This window comes from Morchella importuna, assembly GCF_003444635.1.
Source record: "Morchella importuna strain M04M26 chromosome Unknown Morimp01GS048, whole genome shotgun sequence".
Classification (NCBI taxonomy): Eukaryota; Fungi; Ascomycota; class Pezizomycetes; order Pezizales; family Morchellaceae; genus Morchella; species Morchella importuna.
The window spans coordinates 1-20,184 of record NW_025763445.1 but is presented as its reverse complement, the minus strand read 5'-3'; the positions used below and the strand labels follow the sequence as shown (position 1 = coordinate 20,184).

The 20,184-nt window shown below is 44.8% G+C and overlaps 4 protein-coding genes across 4 annotated transcripts; 2 read left to right on the top strand and 2 right to left on the bottom strand.

Annotated features, from left to right (window-relative positions):
• Positions 1–5,356: 5,356 nt before the first annotated feature.
• LAJ45_10587 (uncharacterized protein) lies at positions 5,357–6,574 on the top strand (the record flags this gene model as incomplete). The annotated part of the gene is made up of 3 exons (XM_046120107.1): positions 5,357–6,158; positions 6,223–6,236; positions 6,569–6,574. The coding sequence occupies 3 exons, from the start codon at positions 5,357–5,359 to the stop codon at positions 6,572–6,574; spliced, it is 822 nt and encodes a 273-aa protein (XP_045966611.1).
• A 1,179-nt stretch (positions 6,575–7,753) lies between these two features.
• Positions 7,754–9,600, bottom strand: LAJ45_10586 (uncharacterized protein; the record flags this gene model as incomplete). The annotated part of the gene is made up of 3 exons (XM_046120106.1): positions 7,754–9,255; positions 9,350–9,351; positions 9,593–9,600. 3 exons carry the CDS (start codon positions 9,598–9,600, stop codon positions 7,754–7,756), a joined length of 1,512 nt encoding a protein of 503 aa, XP_045966610.1.
• Positions 9,601–14,403: 4,803 nt separating this feature from the next.
• Positions 14,404–14,781, bottom strand: LAJ45_10585 (uncharacterized protein; the record flags this gene model as incomplete). Its single annotated transcript, XM_046120105.1, has 1 exon — positions 14,404–14,781. One exon carries the CDS (start codon positions 14,779–14,781, stop codon positions 14,404–14,406), a length of 378 nt encoding a protein of 125 aa, XP_045966609.1.
• A 1,554-nt stretch (positions 14,782–16,335) lies between these two features.
• Positions 16,336–17,069, top strand: LAJ45_10584 (uncharacterized protein; the record flags this gene model as incomplete). The annotated part of the gene is made up of 3 exons (XM_046120104.1): positions 16,336–16,775; positions 16,832–16,914; positions 16,975–17,069. 3 exons carry the CDS (start codon positions 16,336–16,338, stop codon positions 17,067–17,069), a joined length of 618 nt encoding a protein of 205 aa, XP_045966608.1.
• Between the last annotated feature and the right edge of the window lie 3,115 nt (positions 17,070–20,184).

Genomic DNA, 20,184 nt, shown 5'->3' with positions numbered 1-20,184 from the left:
GGTTACCAGGAGACAAGCTTACCCCTCCCAGAGGGCTTGTTCTTGGGTTGGTTGACTCTTGAGTTATTGAACATGCTGTTTGGTCCACCATCTAATCCATATCTCGAAACCATAAGGCATGTCCCTAATCGATTAATTAAAGTCCACTATATAACCCGCGTGCTATGATACTTCACTAGGATTTTTACCGCTTTTGGCCCAATAGTCATACCCATCGGAGGTAATATTAGTCCATACTGGCTTCGGTCGTCGGAAACCTCCAACCCTGCAGTTGTCGTCGGCAAAGGGGTGTGTTGTTACTGAGCGGCCGTTTCCGGCGGGGGAGATTTATCCGACCCCGGTACACTTTACAGTAATCGCACTTTACCGGGTAGCTTCAAACGTCCTCTGTTTGAGAAAAACAGTTGGACCGTGGTTTGGTATTTTTACGCGCACGGGGCGTTCGACTCAAGAGTCTCGAAAAACCGACCGGCTGAGCGGTTATTGCCCGTGATAACGGCCTCTAGCTTAGGTGTATATACAGCCCAAATGGACTCGCTAATTACTTTATATAATTATTCAAAGCTATTCAGCCATTTTTTAGTAGGTAGGAACGACTATTGTTGATATGGAACTCTTTAGAAGCGGAGGGTGGAATCAAGGGAGATGTTTTCTCCGGAGTACTAACCCCGTCGGAGTAATGATAAGATTGCACATTAATACTCGGATAATTTTTTCTAGATAAGATTTCTTAAATAACCTTAATTACCTGTAGTGGGCCCTCCCGACAACTGGGGCGGTCTATGCTAGACTCTAGCGTTCTAGAAATCTCGATTTTAGTTAAGGGAATATCTGAGAGTACCAAGGGATCGATCAACGTGATAGTTCTGTACTTTGAGATCCTCCTATCCCGCTCTTTTGGTATTCGAAAGCAAGTCTTTCTGTAACTTAAGTAAGAAATTAGATGCGATTCAAAGGCTATGGTAAGTATGTGGCGAAGATACCTTATAAAACTTACCAATGGTGAGTCCTTAACAGACGCTTGATTAAAGGGCTACATAACTTCGAGGTGCAAAGAATCAAGAAGGTCAATCACACGATGAAGGGTGGCATAGCGGCCGGCACGAATGATGATTATACCGCTAGGGGCTTTGTTGTTTAGAGAATGATGGGAGGAGCTAGATGTAAAGACGTTGCCACTGTGCTATATCGTTAGTGGATCCAGAGAAAACTTAAATTGTACATGTTGCCAACGTATACTTGTATAATACTTTATCATGTAGTAACGTGTTTCACCGGGAAAGCGATCATCACCGGGAAAGCAACCGAACCTCACAAAATGAGGTTGTGGGCACCAAAACACAATATATGAAGGCAGGCACATATAAGAGGGTTCAGTGTGTCCTTTCCGAATCCTGGAGTTACTTTATAATGAATATAAAAAAAATTGGTAAAGTCGATAAAGCTTACACTCCCTAACCCAGTCAACGACCTCTCTGAAACAATACTCTTGCTAGATAGAGGTAAATCATGTCAAAAATATTTGGGGAGACATCTAAATAACACCTCTAGCTACTTGGTTCTGTAATTGTATATAAATTCGGCTTTCTTCAGCAACTTTGGATCATCCCGCTGTCACCCTTGATTGCTTTCCCGGTGACGATCGCTTTCCCGGTGAAACACGTTACATGTGTCGAGCCGTGTTATTCACTCTCGATCTCTCTTTTCAAATCTTGTCTGGACTTAACCTTAGTAGGTTAATCTTAACCAGTTGTTTCCCCATACAAGCCTCCAACAAGCCATACATGTATATAAGTATATTAAAAAGGCTTGAATAAGGATTTAATAGCCCCTTATAAACTAGAATATTGTTCAAAACGTCAAATGTGAACCTCGATTGTTCAAATCATGTCGATGAGCCCCTCTATGTGGTCGTACGTGCCCTACATAACTTGTAGTTCTTAGAAAAATCGGCTCATGCCTACTAATTACTGCTATAGGCTCATAACCTTATAAAATCTCCCATACACGGTACACATATCAATCGCGAATTCGCTTGAGCCTATGATTCGAGTGATAAAGTGTGATTCGCGGTAACTGCAAGTACAACCAACCCGAAATCAAGTCTGGATGGAAACAGACCTATGAGATGCCTTGATACAAAGTAGAATATGCGCTAGACAGAAAATCCCTGCCCTTTACTCTGCCATGTAAGTAGTGGTCGTTGCAATTCCCTGAACTGTGCTTTATAAATTTATTAATTGCGTCACTTAACGCCTTATTCTCCTTGCATCAGAGCCAAATTCAAAGTTACAATTGCTGTGCGAATACCAGTACTAGGTGGTAAATTAATGAGATGTATACATACATGTACCTACATACTATGTACGTAGGAAGCATTTCGGGCACTCTTTCTGAACTGCGCACATCCCGCGTTTGACTCGTGTCAACTTCAGCCACTCTCAACCATCACCATCACTCACAATCAACCCCCACCACTCACCATCACTCATAGATTGGGTGACACGCCATGATGCCACCAAGGTATCACACCCCCATCCAACAGGACAGCAAAAGATATGCGACAAACCCGGATTGAACGGGTGACCTTCAGATGACACCCCAGATAATGAAGACTTCAGTCTGACGCTCTCCCAACTGAGCTATTATCGCGTTGCATTGGTGTGTTAACTAAAATTTTAGTTGTGAACTAATTAAACTTAGCAGAAAATTTCATCTATAGTAACCCTAACCCTAAGATATCATGATCACCTCAGTCTAGCGATCCGTCGGGTTTGCTAATTTCAATAGTGAAGATTTTTCTGAAATATCTGAGAATAAATACGGTGAAGTATCAGATCAGACAACCCTACTTATGCTTGTAGGTTTATGTGAATCATCCTAACTCTACGCCAGCTCTTTTTCAGTACCGTATAGCACTTCGAAGCTCATTTATTATGCCGTTAGTTTGAACATAATGATAGTTCCTTCAACTTGTCAAAATTTGTAGGCTGTAGTACGTACATCTGGTACATACTTCTTGTACTATCATTCTACTATAGATCGTCGAATATCCCGGGGCAGCGCCGAGATGTACTTCTTCGGCCGCGGACGACATACGTAGGACGTAGGAAGTAGATACTCGATAGCTTTTCAATCGGGTTGAGATTACATATGATTTGTGATCAGGTGGGAAAATTCGAAGGCCATTCATAGCTATATTCCTATTAGGTGCTCCTCTACCCTACTGGTTACATTATAAAATCTTTTCTGGAACCGACCCTACGTGATCAATTCTCACAGCTCTAACCCCAAACCAATTGAAGCTACCGAGAATCATGAAGACACGCCGTGTAATCCCGCTGATGGTAGTAGATTCTAGAGCAGAAAAGCTTGTTAGCTCCACCAATATAGTAAGGCCTGTTGATGCTGGGGTATGTTGGTCAACCAGGATCATATAGCACCAATAAATTACTTACCTTTAATAAGGAGAACCTTCAACATGCTCTGGTGGCCAAGTTGGTAAGGCGCAGCACTAGTAATGCTGAGATCCTCGGTTCAACTCCGAGTCAGAGCACACTTTCATTTTTTGCGCTTGTTACTGGTGTTGTTGAGCCCGTGGTTTGCGTGCACGCCAGAGAAGATATATTATGGGTTGTCAAAATTATCCGGACGTTCGCGTCGCAACCACACAGATTAGCTAGAATGACCGATTTTTGAAACCACTTCAATTGACTTCATATTGAAGCTTAAGATAATAGAGGTATAAGAAATCACAGAAATCAAATTTCTTGTACTCTTTCCTTGTGGTTGTGGAAAAAGGCGACGTTGAAATTGAAAATTTGGTTGCAACAATGTTCGGATAATTTTGTCAACCCGTAATATCTTTACCGAGATCAAGTCTTGTGCGCTGTTTTACATCAATTCAGATTACTAAGTGCTCTGCTTTATATTCAACCAATTGGTTTGTTGTAGATAACGAAGTAGAGATTCGTGGTATGTGTGGAATTGAGAATGGTGGTGGTGGTGACACTCTGTTGGGCTAGCACCCGGTTGTTAGGCAAGAAAACCTGTGGTAGTAGACATTGGTTGGGCCTATTTTCAAACGACCTAACGACCTTAAACAGCGCGGAACAGAACCTCGTTTATTATTTGGTTTGCTTTCTCTCTTCGTACCTACACTAGTATAAATAATTGCGCGGCGGCTAGTTATCTACATTTCATAACGGCGAACTGTTCTCCATTTTGCCAAGATCTTCATTACTATCATTTCCTACACCCACAGTACTTTCTGTTCTAACCTACAACTGCCAGCACGGTCTCTACATACATAATTGAGTCATTCTGCAGTTCTGAATCATTGCCAGCTCACATATGGGACATCTAGTCACCAGCAACTCGTCAAGCAACTGCCAACTACCTACTTACCTATCCATATATCTTCACCCTGAGTGACCCAGTGGCATAGAAGAGCTCCTCAATTCTCCACGGAAGGAGATTGCACCATCCGTTACACTACACGCGTTCATGGAGACACAAGAGACGCGTTTTGATTGTGGGTGTTTTTCTACGTTCATGAGCTGTCAAACTGGTGCTCCAACCAACATCGCTTTTCCGGTTCCGGCTATTTCAAGACTCTTGGTAATATCGATCATTTGCGTCTCCAACCTTTTTGGCGCCTTCCTACTAACTTATATTTCAAAAGATCCAAAAATGTTTCGAGCTATTGAACTGGAGGAAAACAAGGTTCACAAGGACACCTGATATATGTTTCTCCGCCTGGGATCTTCGCCACAGCTGAGACCACTATCAGTTCCGGGTACCAGAGCCGCAGTCGTTAGAGGTGTCAAATGTCAGACCTTAAGTTTATTACTGACACCGACTACCAGGTCGCGCGTGGAGAACAACCTTGCTTGAGTGACGAGTCTTAAACTCTCTCTCTAATTTGGGGTTCCTTCTAGGGGATATTGTGAAACGTTTTCCAGAAGTTCGTGAGGGGTCGCGCGCTACAGGGGTAAAATGCGTTCGATTATTTGGGAACCACGTTTTTGCGCCTGGACAACAGCAGCTTCGCCTTGCAATTGCGGAGTGGAGCGGCGATCATAGGGGCTCATGATGAAAAACCGTTCCTCGAATGAACGTTGACTAGGAAATGTCAGAGAAAAGAGGTGTCCTATTACTGTGAGAGTCTTCTTATTCTTGACGTCTTGTTGCCCGTTTAAGAACGAAGTTCGCGACTGTATAAATACCAGCCCACCCCCTCCCTCCCGGGTGTTTAGAATGTCAACCCCAAACCAACCAAAACCCACCAGCGCGCGCACAACCACCTTATTCATCATATCCTCCTCCAATAAACATAAAACGAAACAATCAAATCATGTCGACACTAGCGGCGCCAGTAAACCACAATAGCAAGAACCCCTCAATGACCAATCGAGGGCAAAACAGGACAAAAACCCTAGCTAGTTTTACAATTCACGACGACAATCCTATCGTTGTTGTGCTCGATCCAGAATACCCGAATCGTAGACGCGCGAATACTGAGGTCTTAGACCGACGCGGTTTGGTATGGAGTGAGGAACAGAGAAATTGGTTGCTTCTCGCTCCACGGCCATCAACAACCCAGCCCATCAGGTCCACAACAATAGACCCTTCGCAGCCAAGTCGGGAAGCGCACGGATACGTCGTGCGACTAGATCTAGGAGGTCAAGCCTCTAGTCAAGTTCACCAATATCATGCACGCTCGGCCACATCGATATCAAGCACAATACCGCCAATACCGCCAATACCAAGACGTGAGGAGATATCGCGTCCACCAAATTCTGGTCAGGAGGGTGGTGGTCCTACACGACCTGTGAACCAGTACACTGGTAATTGGTCCCCAGCACGCGATCCTGCTTTCACCACAGAGTTTGCGCGTGCTATGGCGGCGGATGATGATGATGATAATGGTGAAAGGACTAACGATAGTGAAGAGTTGACATCTTCTCTAGCACCTGAGGATGCAAATCTAGGAGTGGAGCTGGGCGCTGCTGTTACTGCTGCTGCTGATGCTACTGCTGCTACTGCCGTTCCCGAGGCCCCCAAGAAGCGAAAGCGTGATATCTTTAGGGATGTCTTTCAGGGATTTACAAGTCGCCTAAGTCGAAGAAGTAGAGAAGATCGGGACCAGGGTAGTGGTAGGAGACGTGCATCAACGATGCCATCACTTGGACGAGGAGACCAGCCATGAGTTGTGATTAGGAGGGGATGGTCGGGTGGGTTTGCAAGATTTACTTAATGCATTGTGACCATGATCCGGTCATTCTCTTCCTTTATTACCAATGAAGAACAAAAAACAAAAAACAAAAAACAAAAAAATTAGATTATGTAGAGGGTGTCGCACCTCACAATGACACGATGAGTTTGTAAACGAATGATGCTTTCTTAACTTAACCTCGTATTCAGGGAGAGGCTTCCCCAAGATTATAACAGTTAATTGTCTTTGATTCCTGTGATGGCATCGAAATTACGTTTTTCTTTCTTACCTTTTTTCTTTTCCTATTTTTCTTCCAAAAAACATACGTGTCTAACTTAGAACGAGATGTAGTCTTAGGGCATAAAAAGCTTCGCAAACTGTACTCCAAAAAGCCCTCTGATCCCCTCCAAAGATGACGGGTCTAGACTTTCTTGGTTCCTGAGGGATACACTCTCAGTTCCAAGAACACTCCACTTATACAATCCGATTGACCGTCGACTGCATTTGACTTGAGTTTACTTCAAGTATATATTAGAAAACACAAGTTAGATAGGACTAAATAACGCCATTACATAACCTAAAATTAATGCTATTGTAATTCACTTCTCATTTATGCTGAATCTCAATGTTAACAACAAGCAGTTACCTGTACGACCCGATGTGGGTGCCCACAGCCCCAACACGTCATACAATCATTGACAGTGATAGATATTATCGCTGTAATAGAAACCGGCCACAAAACTGACAATCTGGGAACCATACTAGACACGAAATTCCAGATCTCAATTGCGTACGTGGATCATGGAGTAGTAGGCTTCGTGAACGGCAGCTAGCATCTACGCCTATGCGAGCCCAGAGAAATCATGGTTGTATTGAACTTACATAGTATTTGCAAAACAGAAAAATGGACTATACCGCCATGGTCAATTGACGGAAGGATACTATCACAACCAGCCGGGACTAAACAGATGACTTGGGTTACTGAAATTTTTATATTTTTATAGGAGACTAATAAAACCTTTATCGCAACAAGTTGAATTTGGTCATGAAGTTATTCCAAACTGTTATTGCTGGCTCCTACTACTCTAGTTAAGGTATATATATCGATATAATTATAATCTGGATATAGCTCCGGTCTTCAAGATTAAGATTGGGAACCTCAAAAACATCAAATGATCCATCTCCTCCGTAGGTCATGCTACACATTCGTTGATATTTCCCAAACCTGGTAATCCAATTAATGAATTAAAAAAAAAGCCTGGTAATCGTCTGCACAGCACATCACTCGGGACGCCATTTGACAAAAAATACGATCTGTCGCAACTGCATGCAAGCATGCCTTACCAATGGCAGTTCACGTCAAAATATGTTAGAGAAGGATTATTGGTCTGAGACGCATCTAAAAAAGTAATTTGAAAGTAGTTTACAGCCTTTCCCAATTAGTTTTCATACAAATATTTACCCCCAACCTTTCCCAAGAACGAATCATCAACTCATCAAAGATTTTGTCAAAAAAAAAAGAGAAATGTAGATAATCTACTCGGAATCTGATACCTCAGCGACCTGCACTTGAACACCCTCTTTACCCTTCACATCTGATGGCCTGACAGCAATCTTCTCCCTTGGAACAGGAGGCACTCCAAAGCCGTTCCTGTTCCTGAAGAAGACTACACCCTTGGCCTCACCCTCAACATCTGCAGAGGGCTCGACAAACTGGCACCAACGGGCAGATCTCCAAAGAGCACGAACGAAACCCCAAGCACCCCCCTTAGTGTCTGAGCGGTAGTGGTTGCCCATGACTTTCTTAATGGCCTCGGTGGCCTCATCGGCCTTGTAGAAGGGAATGGAGGAGACGAAGTGGTGTGCAACGTGGGTTTCGATAATGCCGTGGAGGAGATGACGTCCGATGAAACCGAATTCACGGTCGATGGTAGCAGCGGCACCACGTGTGTAAGTCCATGTTTCGGGGTGGTAATGAGGAAGCGAAGGGTCGGTGTGCTGGAGGAAAGTGATAGCGACAAGCCAGTGGTTAACCCAGATGTACGGCAGACCGTACCAGAGGAAGATGTTCCAAGCACCGAACGCCTGGACAGCCTTGTAGAGGCAGAACATGGTGGTGGCGATACCAATATCTGACATGATAATCCACTTGGCGTCCTTGGCCTCGTAGAGTGGAGAGCGGGGATCGAAGTGGTTTACACCTCCTCCGGGACCGTTCTTCTTGCCGACACCACGGCCCTCTGATTGACGCTCATGGAAGTTGTGGCCAGTAACGTTGTTGATCAAGTACATTGGCCATCCGAACACCTGTTGCAGGACCAAGTGGATAAGCGTAGCAATTGGAGTTTCCTCGGTGAGCTCCGCAATATCGTGACCAATCCCTCCAGCGTATCTTCTCGAGTACTCCTCACGGCTCTTGGGCACGAAAACCATATCCCTCTCAAGATGGCCAGTGGCCTTGTGGTGTTTTCCGTGGGAAATCTTCCACGACCAGAAAGGCACCAAGAGAGATGAATGAAGAATCCATCCAACTGTGTCATTCACAACCTTACTAGGTGAGAATGCACCGTGTCCACACTCGTGTGCAAGAACCCAGATACCAGTTCCGAAGAGACCCTGAAGGAACGCATAGGTACCCCATGCGGCAACTCTCGTTGCAACATGTTGCTCCGCAAGAGCTGGGATGATGTAGCATTTGAAACCAATGAAGTTTCCAGCGATTAGGAGACCATCCCGGAGAACGTAACTCATAGATCTAAGGGTTGATGATTTGAAGCAGTGCTTTGGAATTGCATCATGGATTTGCTTAATTGTGAAGTCCGGAATTTTGAACTCATTGCCGTAGGTGTCAAGCATGGGCTTTCCCGTCGTTGGCTTCTCGGCCATTGATGAAAGAGACGTTGACGAAGAGTTTAGGGACGCAGCGCTAGAATTGACAGTAGAGTTGGAGGTGATGGGAGTTGAGGTCTGTGAGATGGAAGACTTTCGGGTCCTTGAACGAGTTGTTGCCATTGTGGTGGATGGTTGAGACTTGTTATCTATGAGGATTGTCAGACGTTGTTCAACTTTATCACTCTCTTCGGTTGTAGTAACTGATGAATTGACAGCAAAGAGTGGGAGATAATGTTTTACCTCTTATCTGTTAAAGCTTTTATAGTGAATGAGAAATTGTATCGATTGGTGGGAGAGTTTGATGGATAACAGAAAATTCAGCGGTGGGGTCGAATGAGCAGCACAAAGCGGGAAGGAAGAAGAAGAGAAGTTGTCGGGGGAGGGGAGGTACTAAAAGAGGTCCCAAAAAAGAGGAGGAAAAAAAAAGGAAAAAAAAAAGGAGACAGAGAGGCAAATGTTGACAGTTGGCTGTCCAGAACCCACCCTAGCATAGTACGCGTTTTTTTTTCTTGCTGGGCCTATGGTCCGTGTTCTACTCGCAGAGTAGAGATGTAACTGTGATTGGCACAGAGTGCGCATGAGGGGAAGCCAGGCACACTCTCAGTTGCTAGAATCTACCGGGATCCCTTCTCGCCTGGGCCTCTTGCTCCTCTTTCTCCTAGGAATGATCAATACCTATCATCAGGACTCAAAAGGACGTAAGGGGTTTCCAACCCAATCTGTTTACACGCCTTGTTTTCACACCCATAGGGTAATAATCAGCTTACGAAAAAAGGGTTTTCCCTGAACATCTGCTGGTTCGTCTTTCCAAATTCAGTGATAGAGCTCTTTCTCCTAAATCGCCCGAAACGCACATCATTTCAACTTCAACTTGCGGTGGGCTTTGCCGAAGGCTCTCATCATCAAAAGGAAAATGATTTCCGCACGCCCGCACACATCAAAAAAGAGAACAAAAGTTGCCTCCCAAAATATTTTTCTAGATCTTTATGCAGGGACAACATGTCGGGACCACTGTCGTCCAACCGATTTTGTGCACTTTCTGCTGACCCCAGCCAAGCAGCGTTGATCTAACTAGGGAGGTCCTGGTTTCGGTGGGATGCAGCAAGACTGAGCAAGTGCTTGCTTTAGCCTTCTTCAGAATTTGTTGAGGTGCGGCACATGCACAGTTCACTTCTGCGAGTTTAACTGACTTGATTGCAGGGGCGATTAAGCAAGTCCTACATCGTTTGAAGGACGATGAAAAGGCGATGGGATCCAAGTGACCAGATCGCAACTTCTCTGGATGCTTATGCTCACCAGTGACATTGTCATTTTTTTTCCAACTCCCTCATCAGCTCCATGACAAAGGTTTCTTCACAAATTCTTTCATCCTTTGCTATCGGTGCGGCTCTAAACGATAGCTAACCCCAGAAAAAGATTGCAGATAAGGTTTGACCCCTGCTCTGGCCGTTCCAACTCTCGAATCCTTGCCGATCCCCAACAAATGTGCCCGGCCCGCCCATGTCATGGAGTGGTTATCGATAACCCTTCCGCTTGGCGAGGGAAAGAAGTCTCACAGCTTACGCAAACCTAACCCTGGATTTGTCTCGCTAGAGCAGGAGAACTGACCTGCGAGTGGTCAAGGCGAAAAAACTTCACCGAGATCCCCGAAAAGCCCAAGAATCACATGGCGCTTTCTCTTTTACAGAGCTGTAACAGCCGATAACCGAAGCCCTGCTGCCACTGCCACTACCGGCGTCATTGCGACATGTCGACTACTGCGGCACAGAACGTAAATCCAAGGAGAGAAGTGGTGAGATGTAAGGTGAGGAAGACATGATCTTTCACAAGAAACCATTTCATCCCATGCAAGCTGGACCTTAGAGAGGCCAACTCTACAATACAAATATAACAAATAGTCCGTGCCATTCATTTACGAAATGTTCTTTTCAGGGTATCCGGGGATACATAGGGGTTTCCTCATTTGCATTCCGTTGGGAATGATTGCCCACAACATAAGGGGGGATGTACTTTACCTACCTGCCCTTCCATTTTTTCAATTACCCACTTGAAACGAGCCCCACGCTCCAGCTCCTCTGGTTCTTGCTGATTCTTGACGTGGGGAAAAAGCAACTGATAATTTCAGCTCCGATTTTTCCTTTTGAACCGTCGGTTGCATATAGAAGTGCAAGTGCATAATCGAAGAATGAATCAGATCAATCTTTTCTTGTGTACCCCGAGAATGTCTTAGGATGCAAAAGGCGATAGGCGGTATTTTGCTCTATCATGGAAGATTTGTGATGAGGCACAGCGAAAAGCTTTTACTGTGGGTTGAAACACCGGAAGATGAGGTTTGGATCATTGACCCTTGGAACATACCCTGTGGAGTGCATAACACCGTCTTTTTTGAGGGTGGGTTGGGTTGAGCTTTCTCTCCATTGGACCGACGGGTTTTCTAGACATTACATGTGATCCTGATACCTGTGAACTCAAATCCGCAGCATATTGAAAATCTGGCAGCCATGGATGGTTACAGTCAACCCACGAGTATATCCTGTATTACCTCAAGGCATCGCCCTGAGGCAGCTCGAGACATAACGAGCATGGAATCTCTTGCTCGTGTAAGTAGTCTAACAGTTCATCATTAGTAAATGCATTTGTTAATATATTTTCGCTGGATGTCTTATGATTACTCACTCGACTATGAGCACAAGCCCGGGTAATTATCATACTTGCTTATCGAAGATAGATCTTCTCCCTATCTGTGGATGGTAACCTGTGATAGACTTTTAGAGTGAAGATAACATTTCCCATCCGTCCAATAATAATTAACAGCTATATCCGCTTCGAGGACGCCGATCACCTCGAGCAGGGGGAATTCCGAGGCGTCTTAAGGAAAACTGCTCTGATCGCTTCAAGCAGTCTCGCAGGAGGTTCAATTCAACACTTTTCACCCATAACGCAAAAGATATATTTCGGTTGATAGATGTTTTAAACGCGGTTTTACTATAAATAGTCTCGTTATTAGCATCTAGCCGGACCACCTACCTATCACCGTACCATGCATATGTGTTTTCAAGGGCCCGGGTCAAGTCTTACAGGCTCATTGTGCCAACCACACAGCAATAGAGGCACGAGTGATATTAGATGTCCTGAAGTACCTCGGACTATCAGTCCGAATTATAATGAGAGCTGCTAGCCATAACATAGTTCTGTTCTGATCACAATTAATGGGGGAATTCCCCCTAACGGCTGCTCAAGATCGTGAGAACTGTACCTAGCTAACTATATACCAATACCCTGTGTTCGCAGTGCTCAAATTTTTCATGGCTAGTATTTTCTTTGTAACCCGGATTGATTATTTGTGCTCATTTCGTTTGTCTCTGGCGTGAGGTGGATGGATATTCCTTGGAATTCGAGGTGCGAGTGATGTTTTATGATTCTACCGAATCCTCATGTTTTTTTTAAATACCTTCTAACAATAAAATTAGTCTCCTTAAAATAAGCTAAGGCGAATATATAAATCACGAGGGACTCATACAAACTTGCTCCAATGTTGCCAATGTGACCCTCCGGTGAATATCTCTTTTGCACATTGGCACTCAGTTCACCATTGCCGTACTTGGTGAGGCCTTCTCACTCCTTGAACGACCCGAATAGATATAGTAATTTGGGAAACAATTCTTTACATCATCCCACATAGAACCAAAGTTTCAACGCCGTTTAAGAAAGACGGTGAATTCCACGATGGATACTCGATAGGCTCCTACACCACGTTGATGTGTTAGTCGGGCTCTCCCGTGACTTTAATCCCAAAATAATTTGAAGCTATGTAAAATTCTATCCGGGCAGAAAATTAGAGGGGGATTACCAAAGTGTAGCCTCAGCCTTCACCTCCACCACCACAAGTTTTCACTGCCTTGATCCATTTAATGCCCAAGTAACAGTCCGGAGGCTTCGTAGCCCACAAATCTGAAACGGACTCCGCTCAACGTGGGGACGTTTGTGTACTATTGTCCATGTATCGAAGGCCCTCGATCACTTCATAAGACTTAGTCGTTTCTAAAGCCCTTTCTTAGCCATCAAATTCGTTACTCCATAGGAATCCTAGCAGCTTGAGATCAGTAAGATAAATAAGTAGAATGGTGCTGGTACATATCTTAATAACGCCGAAGGCTCATGCCTATTGAGGTTGAGGTGGCCGAGGTGTCTTTACGCTCGATGCTCGATGCACAATGCAGTGCGGACTGTGATGTTTGTAGGCGGGTCTGATATGGGTTGATGTTCTGTTCTGTTACGCGTGAGATGGAGGCTTTATGAGTGAATCGACGGCATACGTCGTTGTGACGATGCTTGTTGCTTCTGCCAGTTACCAGCGAGTGAAGAAGCAGGGGCACAGTTGTAACTTTCATTTGGAGAGCCGCATCGTGCGGTAAGCGAGTATACGGTGGTCGGTTGCTACGAAGGAAGAAAAATATCGTGATTGGGAGTCATAGAATTAATGATTCGTAAAGGCAAATACTCAGGATCGTGTGTGTATTAAAAAGCTATATGTTATCATATAAATCATGATAACACACCAGTCCAGCCCCCCCCACTCCGGCAATGCCGGAGTGTCAATTTGTAGCTATAATATATCCATCTCAAGTATCCATTTCGATACCTTTCAGAAGGCCTATATCCATACGGATATATATATGAAAGAAGAAGAAATCCAAATAACTCCAGTACTAAAAAAATATAGCATCCCGACCCGTCATATACCGCTGCCAACCGAAATCATTCATCGATGATCATTGACAATGCCAAGCCACCAAGGTTCCACAACTTCTCGATACCATCAAACGTAACGAAGCAAGGTGAATGTACGATACATGTACTTTCAAGCTCTTTATATCCGTCAACTAACGTAGTTATTTAAAGCCATTTGCTAATGCCCAAGTACCGTAAAGGAAAAGCCTTTTGTAGAAAGATACTGTTAGCGAGTGATAGTTTATGATGGAAGTAATCTTGACAGATAGATCATTGGTACCTACTATGGACAAATAAAAAGAAAGATTTGGAAGGAAAATCGGAATAGTATAAAGTAGCGAATTTTTAAAGTAAGGGGGTAGGCAGAATTGTTTCCTATACGCAATTGATGAGTGAGCTTCTTTGAAATAAACGAGGAGCGAGTGGTGGGGTTGATGGGGAGACTAACCGGCCGGTATCATGAGCTTATATTTAACGAAAATACTACTCTCGCGAGTGTTTAGCTTTCTCTTTATCTGAGGCCTCTAAGGCATCTGAGTTGGACATAAAAAAAGATATATCATTTAATCATCTTCCATCATTAATATCTCACTGGGGGTTCGTATTTTACCCCTTATTTCCCTGAATTTAGATTCGAAGTATCCTTCGACACGTTCAGCTTCAGCACGAGCCGAATGAAGTCTTAGGTAAATCTCGTGGATCTCATCGCCGAAAATCAACTTGAGAAACCAAAACCTATTCATTTTTTTACTTTCTCTTTTGAAGTTCAGCTCCGTGGACATGATCTGCGTACGGACCATTAATAAGTTGTTACGTTCTTCCTTTAAATCTTCCATTTGGGTGATTTCAAGTGTCTTGAAGCTCCTGAGAGCTCCAGCTACTATTTCTAGCTCGAGAACCATCATATCTAGGGTTTTTCTATTAGGAAGATAACGATCCATTGTGTGACGCGAGGGGGTAGTTCGTGTAGATGTTGAGTGAGTGAGTGAGTGAATGATGCAGTACTGTGTACGTATAGGGAAATTGGCGGATATAAGGTAATGAGGGCAGTTGATGTAATGAATGGAAGTAAAGGGAGAAGGTAAATGTAGACTAATGAGAGAAATTGGATGGAAATCGATGATAAGATGATTTCTGAGTCGTGCAGGTTGTAAATAAAGACTGATGGTGCTAAGTACCAGAGTATTCTGGGTGAGATGATACTGTTTGAGAGGTAGATTGTTGGGATGAATGGTAAGGAGAGGAGGAGGATAATGCGAGCCGAATGCTAGCTTATATACTTTTTCGATCGCTCGTGCCTTGCTTGCAGTTTGGCAGCTACTCGAATATGTTGTATTAGCGGATTTGAGAGCATGGGGGAAGTCAGTGCTACTACTGTGTGGCGTGGCCACGGATGCTTTTTTTTTTTTTTTGCTTAATTCATTAATTATGTGGCCACGCATGAACTATGTATAAACTGAATTCATTGCGCTGCCAGTGCTATAAAGCTCTAAAGTCCGGCGTGCTCATACGCTGCGGAGAGCTCGGTATAGAATATAGATATGCTCCTCTGAATTAAACGGCATGTTAGAGTGTTATATTCTACATATGAAAGTTGAATTATTACCAGAAAACTAGATAAGTAAAACTTCTGCCATGTATTCGCTGTTGGGTTCTGTGTGGTACTGGCACTGGCTTTAATGTGGACTTTAGGTGGTGTCTTAAGTTAATTACATAGATTTACATACATATCGTGCTCATCGATCCTCCATGGCATGAGCGTACGCGTGGAGCAGAAGGGGCTAGGTGCAAACCTACAAAATATATCGAATATGCATCATGGTAACGAAGAGAGGATGCGGCATAGACCTGTGTACCAATGACGCGACTGCCAAATCCAGAGTCAGCCATGATACACAGTACAACGACACTAAAAATAACAGTACCAGCAAAGTCCACATTTTCAGCTCCCCGTGTGCCGCACATGTGCATTTCCCTTGTGGGAAGTGCAGCAGATGCCAAGGAAAGCACGAGCCATTCAGCCCAAACTCTATTTCAGTACCTCTCGTCCCAGTAGCGCAAGAGCGCGAGAGTTACATGTATGTACGCACCTTTAGCCCCATATTTACACCACAGGCCACTATTGATATCAGTAGCCAAATAATCTACCATACTTCCACAAGGAGGGGAATTGTCTTTCAGTAAGAAAGAACCGAATACCAAACTCAATTCATGTTCAGATATCGGCCGAGTGATCATCCATGACGATGATGAATAATAGGGTACATGGGAAATGACACGTCGTTATCTAGCGTGATGTTCTAGCGCATCCGCGCCCGTTTCTGATTCCCCGGGCCCGGGCGGCTTCACCCGGGGCTAACGGTTTCATCCCTCACACTGATTACTGATTACGGCAATGGTGGAGCGGACGTCATTGGGCCGCCGTTCACGTCTCCACGTCTCTCCTCTCCATCCATTGCATTGCCAGTTCACCCCTTCCAGTTCAGAAGATCACCATGACAGTTGAATCAGGCTGTACCTTGATCTCTACCGTAATGTCTCCAACTTCAACGTCCAACCTCCCCTCCCCCTCCTCCAAGACACAAAATCTCCAGCGTTCCCTCTCTACAGCTACCCTACATCCTACCTCGCCCCAAACGAAGATGCCTATACGACTCTTCCCCGCTAACCGCGTGCTCTCGTCAACGCACCGTGGCCTCAGCACACTCCTCACAGAGCTCCGTGCCGTGGACTCAGACCAGACAAAATCACGCAATTCACTCACCCACATCCGCCTACGCTTCGACCTACTCGTCGACGCATTTGAGGACGAGAAGCTACGTCTGAGCAAGAAGGCATTCACGAGGATCCTCTACAGAAGGGATATACAGAATGTCGAGAAGCACATTGTCGTTGTCAGACGGGATATGGATAAGACGAACAGGGACATCGAGTGGTTATGCAAGCAGATGGAGTTGAATGCTGCACGTAGGAGTGGGGGAGCGGATTCAGTGGAGCAGGAGGTGTTTGGTTTGGTGTTGGGGACTACGGTGAGGTCACGGTATACGCTGGTGAGCGCGAATTAGGGCTTTTAGGTATGTATCAATTGGCTTTTAGATATGAGTCTTGCTTGAGCTGATGGGTTACGTTACTAGTCGAACTCCGCACCCCATATATATCAATACTCTTTGGCATCAAAGCTCTCCAGGACATCCATACATTTTTTAGACGTGATATCGGGCAGTCATAGTGGCAGAGGACTCATCTGGTACCAAGTTATTTTTTTTCTATGGTAAAAGTCCAAGGATACATCCCTTAACTAATATTCCTTCCAATGTTCTTTCATAAAACACCACTACTCTTCATGTTTCTTTTCTTCTCAAGCTTTACCGTATTACATACAGATTCCTATTTTCAGCCTGTAAATATAACGTCTTGTCACGAAACAGTTATTTTTGTCATAGCCTTAGAGGGCTGCATACAATTAATGGGTCAACAAATAACAAATAGTTATATTTGTTAACAATATTTTCAGAGCAACCGCGAGTGATAGTGCATGATGTGCTCGCTCAGCACCTCGGCGCTTGGGTGCCGCACAGATTTGTTGATGGAACTGTTTCAATAAGCGCATGCAGCTACCCCTGGGTCTCAAACAGAATATATGCAGGATCACGCCTGGAGAATCACGCACATGTTCTATCCGATAGGCGAGGTTTTCCGTTTTCGAAACTAAAGGCAGAACGCCTAACATTTCAGCTCACGAATAGGTGGGGTTTAATCACGATTTCATGCACTAGACTGATATAAAACATTGCTAGACGATACTTTCGCGTATGCACATTAATACCCGAAACCGGCTCTGGTAATAAACTGTCATCAAACATAACCAGAAGAGAAAAAAATAAAAAAGAAAAAAAAATTGCGTTCAATCTCAAATACAAAAGTTTCAACTCAGCCCTGTTGGTATCTAGGTCTAGGCTTTTACATCTTGGCAGCCCAGTCTCATCGTGGCCCTCAGATATTTAATAATAATGACGCGCCTGTGTTTTGGGCGCAGACAAGCTGTACTGGCAAAGGAATCATGACGTACCCCACATTACTCATTCTGGCAGATCTAGATAACAGGCCGCACGTATTACCACACCACAGCTTTCAGCTACCAGTCCTGGCGTTAAAGAACTCCAATAACAACAAGACCGCTGATAAACATACAACCCGCATCAACACAACAACAATTATAAGGGGAAATATCCACTAGTCAATGTTGAAGATCTTTATTCTGCCCCTATTCTCAACAACCCTCGCCAGGAAGAAGCTCTGTGGGATGAGCCAATGCATGAATACGAATTCTCCAAGACATGGTGGTGAAAAGTTTCGACATGGAAAACCAGAGAAATGTGTAGGCCGTTGATCACCCTTAAGCCTTATGAAACGTGGAGCGGGTGCTTTCCTGGGTCCTAGCGGCCTTGTTCGTCCGCGATTAGTATGCAGGTAAGGACGGAGTAATATACGAAGGGTATCACGCTGGATTCAAGACATTCTGGGGTGCACTGTCTATAATTGTGTAATATAATTGGAAGCCTTCCCGTGGATATTTTTGAAGATTTGTAGGCGTTCAAATGTGGTCTGTAGATCCTCCCAGGGGGTGTCTACAGAGTTGTTGTGAGCCGTTTCTATGCAATATCTGTAATTTATCTTCAAGGCTTCAAGTTTGAACACCTTCAGAATATCCACGGGAGGGCTTCCATTATAAGACATCTAAATCAGCGTATAACATACCTCACCGAAAGCCATGCTCAAAAATCCAGTCATTCTTCAAAGCAAAATAGAGGGGACTCTCATATTTATTACTGAGCCTGTCGAGAATAGAATATATTAACAATAAGCCCTGTATCTATATAGGGGCGTTTTTTTTTTTTTTTTTTAAATCATAGTTTCATTTATTTCTGGGTACAAGAATATCGCATGGAGCCTAGGCTATGGCGTGAACAACACCCCTCCCTTACCAAACCGCCGAAGAAAACAAGACAACAAAGCAAACATGAACGTGTATACATGAAGCAGACACAATGGAGAGACCCTGACATTCCTCCTACCGGCCAGCAAACAAAGAAATTCGGACGTCCCCCTTAGGGGCAGTATACTTTCGTACCAGCTACGCGTGATATGACAGGACATAGAAGAAGAGAGAATAAGGAGAGCGACGAGAGGACACTTTGGGTGTTGGGGTTGTTGTGCGTATAGTTGGCTTTTTGGGCCTGTTGTGGGTGGAGGTGGCCTAGGCCGAGCTTGATGAGAGGGAGGTGAGTTCGGAGTCTGAGGATAGGTCATACATCAGCAAACCTGTAGCCTTCGCCAGACGCCCGGGGCGCTCAGGGCGCTCAGGGCGCTCGGTAGGTAAACTACCTCTCCAGAGATACCGCCAGTGCTCCTGGCGAGGTCTGGCGCACATTATTCCGCCCCAGCGCACACTAGTCCGCACAACGGGCCCCGACACTAAATAATAGCGCCCGGTGTAACTAGGACGTCACTCTACCCGCTAGAGAACGCCAGTTGCACGGTTGGATATCCTGACTGCTCCTGGAGCACTCTTCACTGCTCCAGCGGGCTCTGGGGATAGAATGATTGCCCTGACTCCCCCTGACGTTGCCGGATGGGGTGCTTTGAAATCTGGCTCATGCCCGACGTACCGATTCCTACATGTCGGCGCCCCGTTCTCTCTAGGCATACACCTCTCCGCCGTTCCGGCCTCTGGTATTCACAATTCCCCCATGAGATTACAAAAACATCACTCGCACGACGATCTCTACTGTCTCCAGAGCACTCGCGACTGCACTTTGAGAATTGGTGTATTCAACACCGTGATCCTCCGCCTAATACTAAATACAATACGCCATTTAACACCCTAACTAACCCTAATACAATATACGAATCAGAAGAAATCCCCCACTATCTCCCTTAGCACTCGTGATTGTTCTACACATCCTCCTCCCCCCCCCTTCGTAATCCCCCGCTACAGGTAATTCCGGCTCTTCTTCTTCCTCCTCCCCCTCCTCTTCGGTGTCAATGCCGCGAAGTCGGGCATTAATCACTTCGTCCTGGGCGCTGTCGGAATCAACCCGACCTCCTGGAGCACTCGTGGGTGTTCTCCGAGCATCTCGGAATGCGGCAAGATCCGCAGCCAGAGCTTCATCGTCCTCGCTAAAACCCTCCTCCGGTATAATCTCAATCGTTACCCTTTTTTGTCTCGTATCTATTAGGGTTAGCATTTAGAATACCACTCGCATTACCGGCATCTAGAAGTATCATACCTTTTCTCGAAGGTTATCTTTGATTACCTCCAAGGTTGCCTCCTGGTTCTGTTT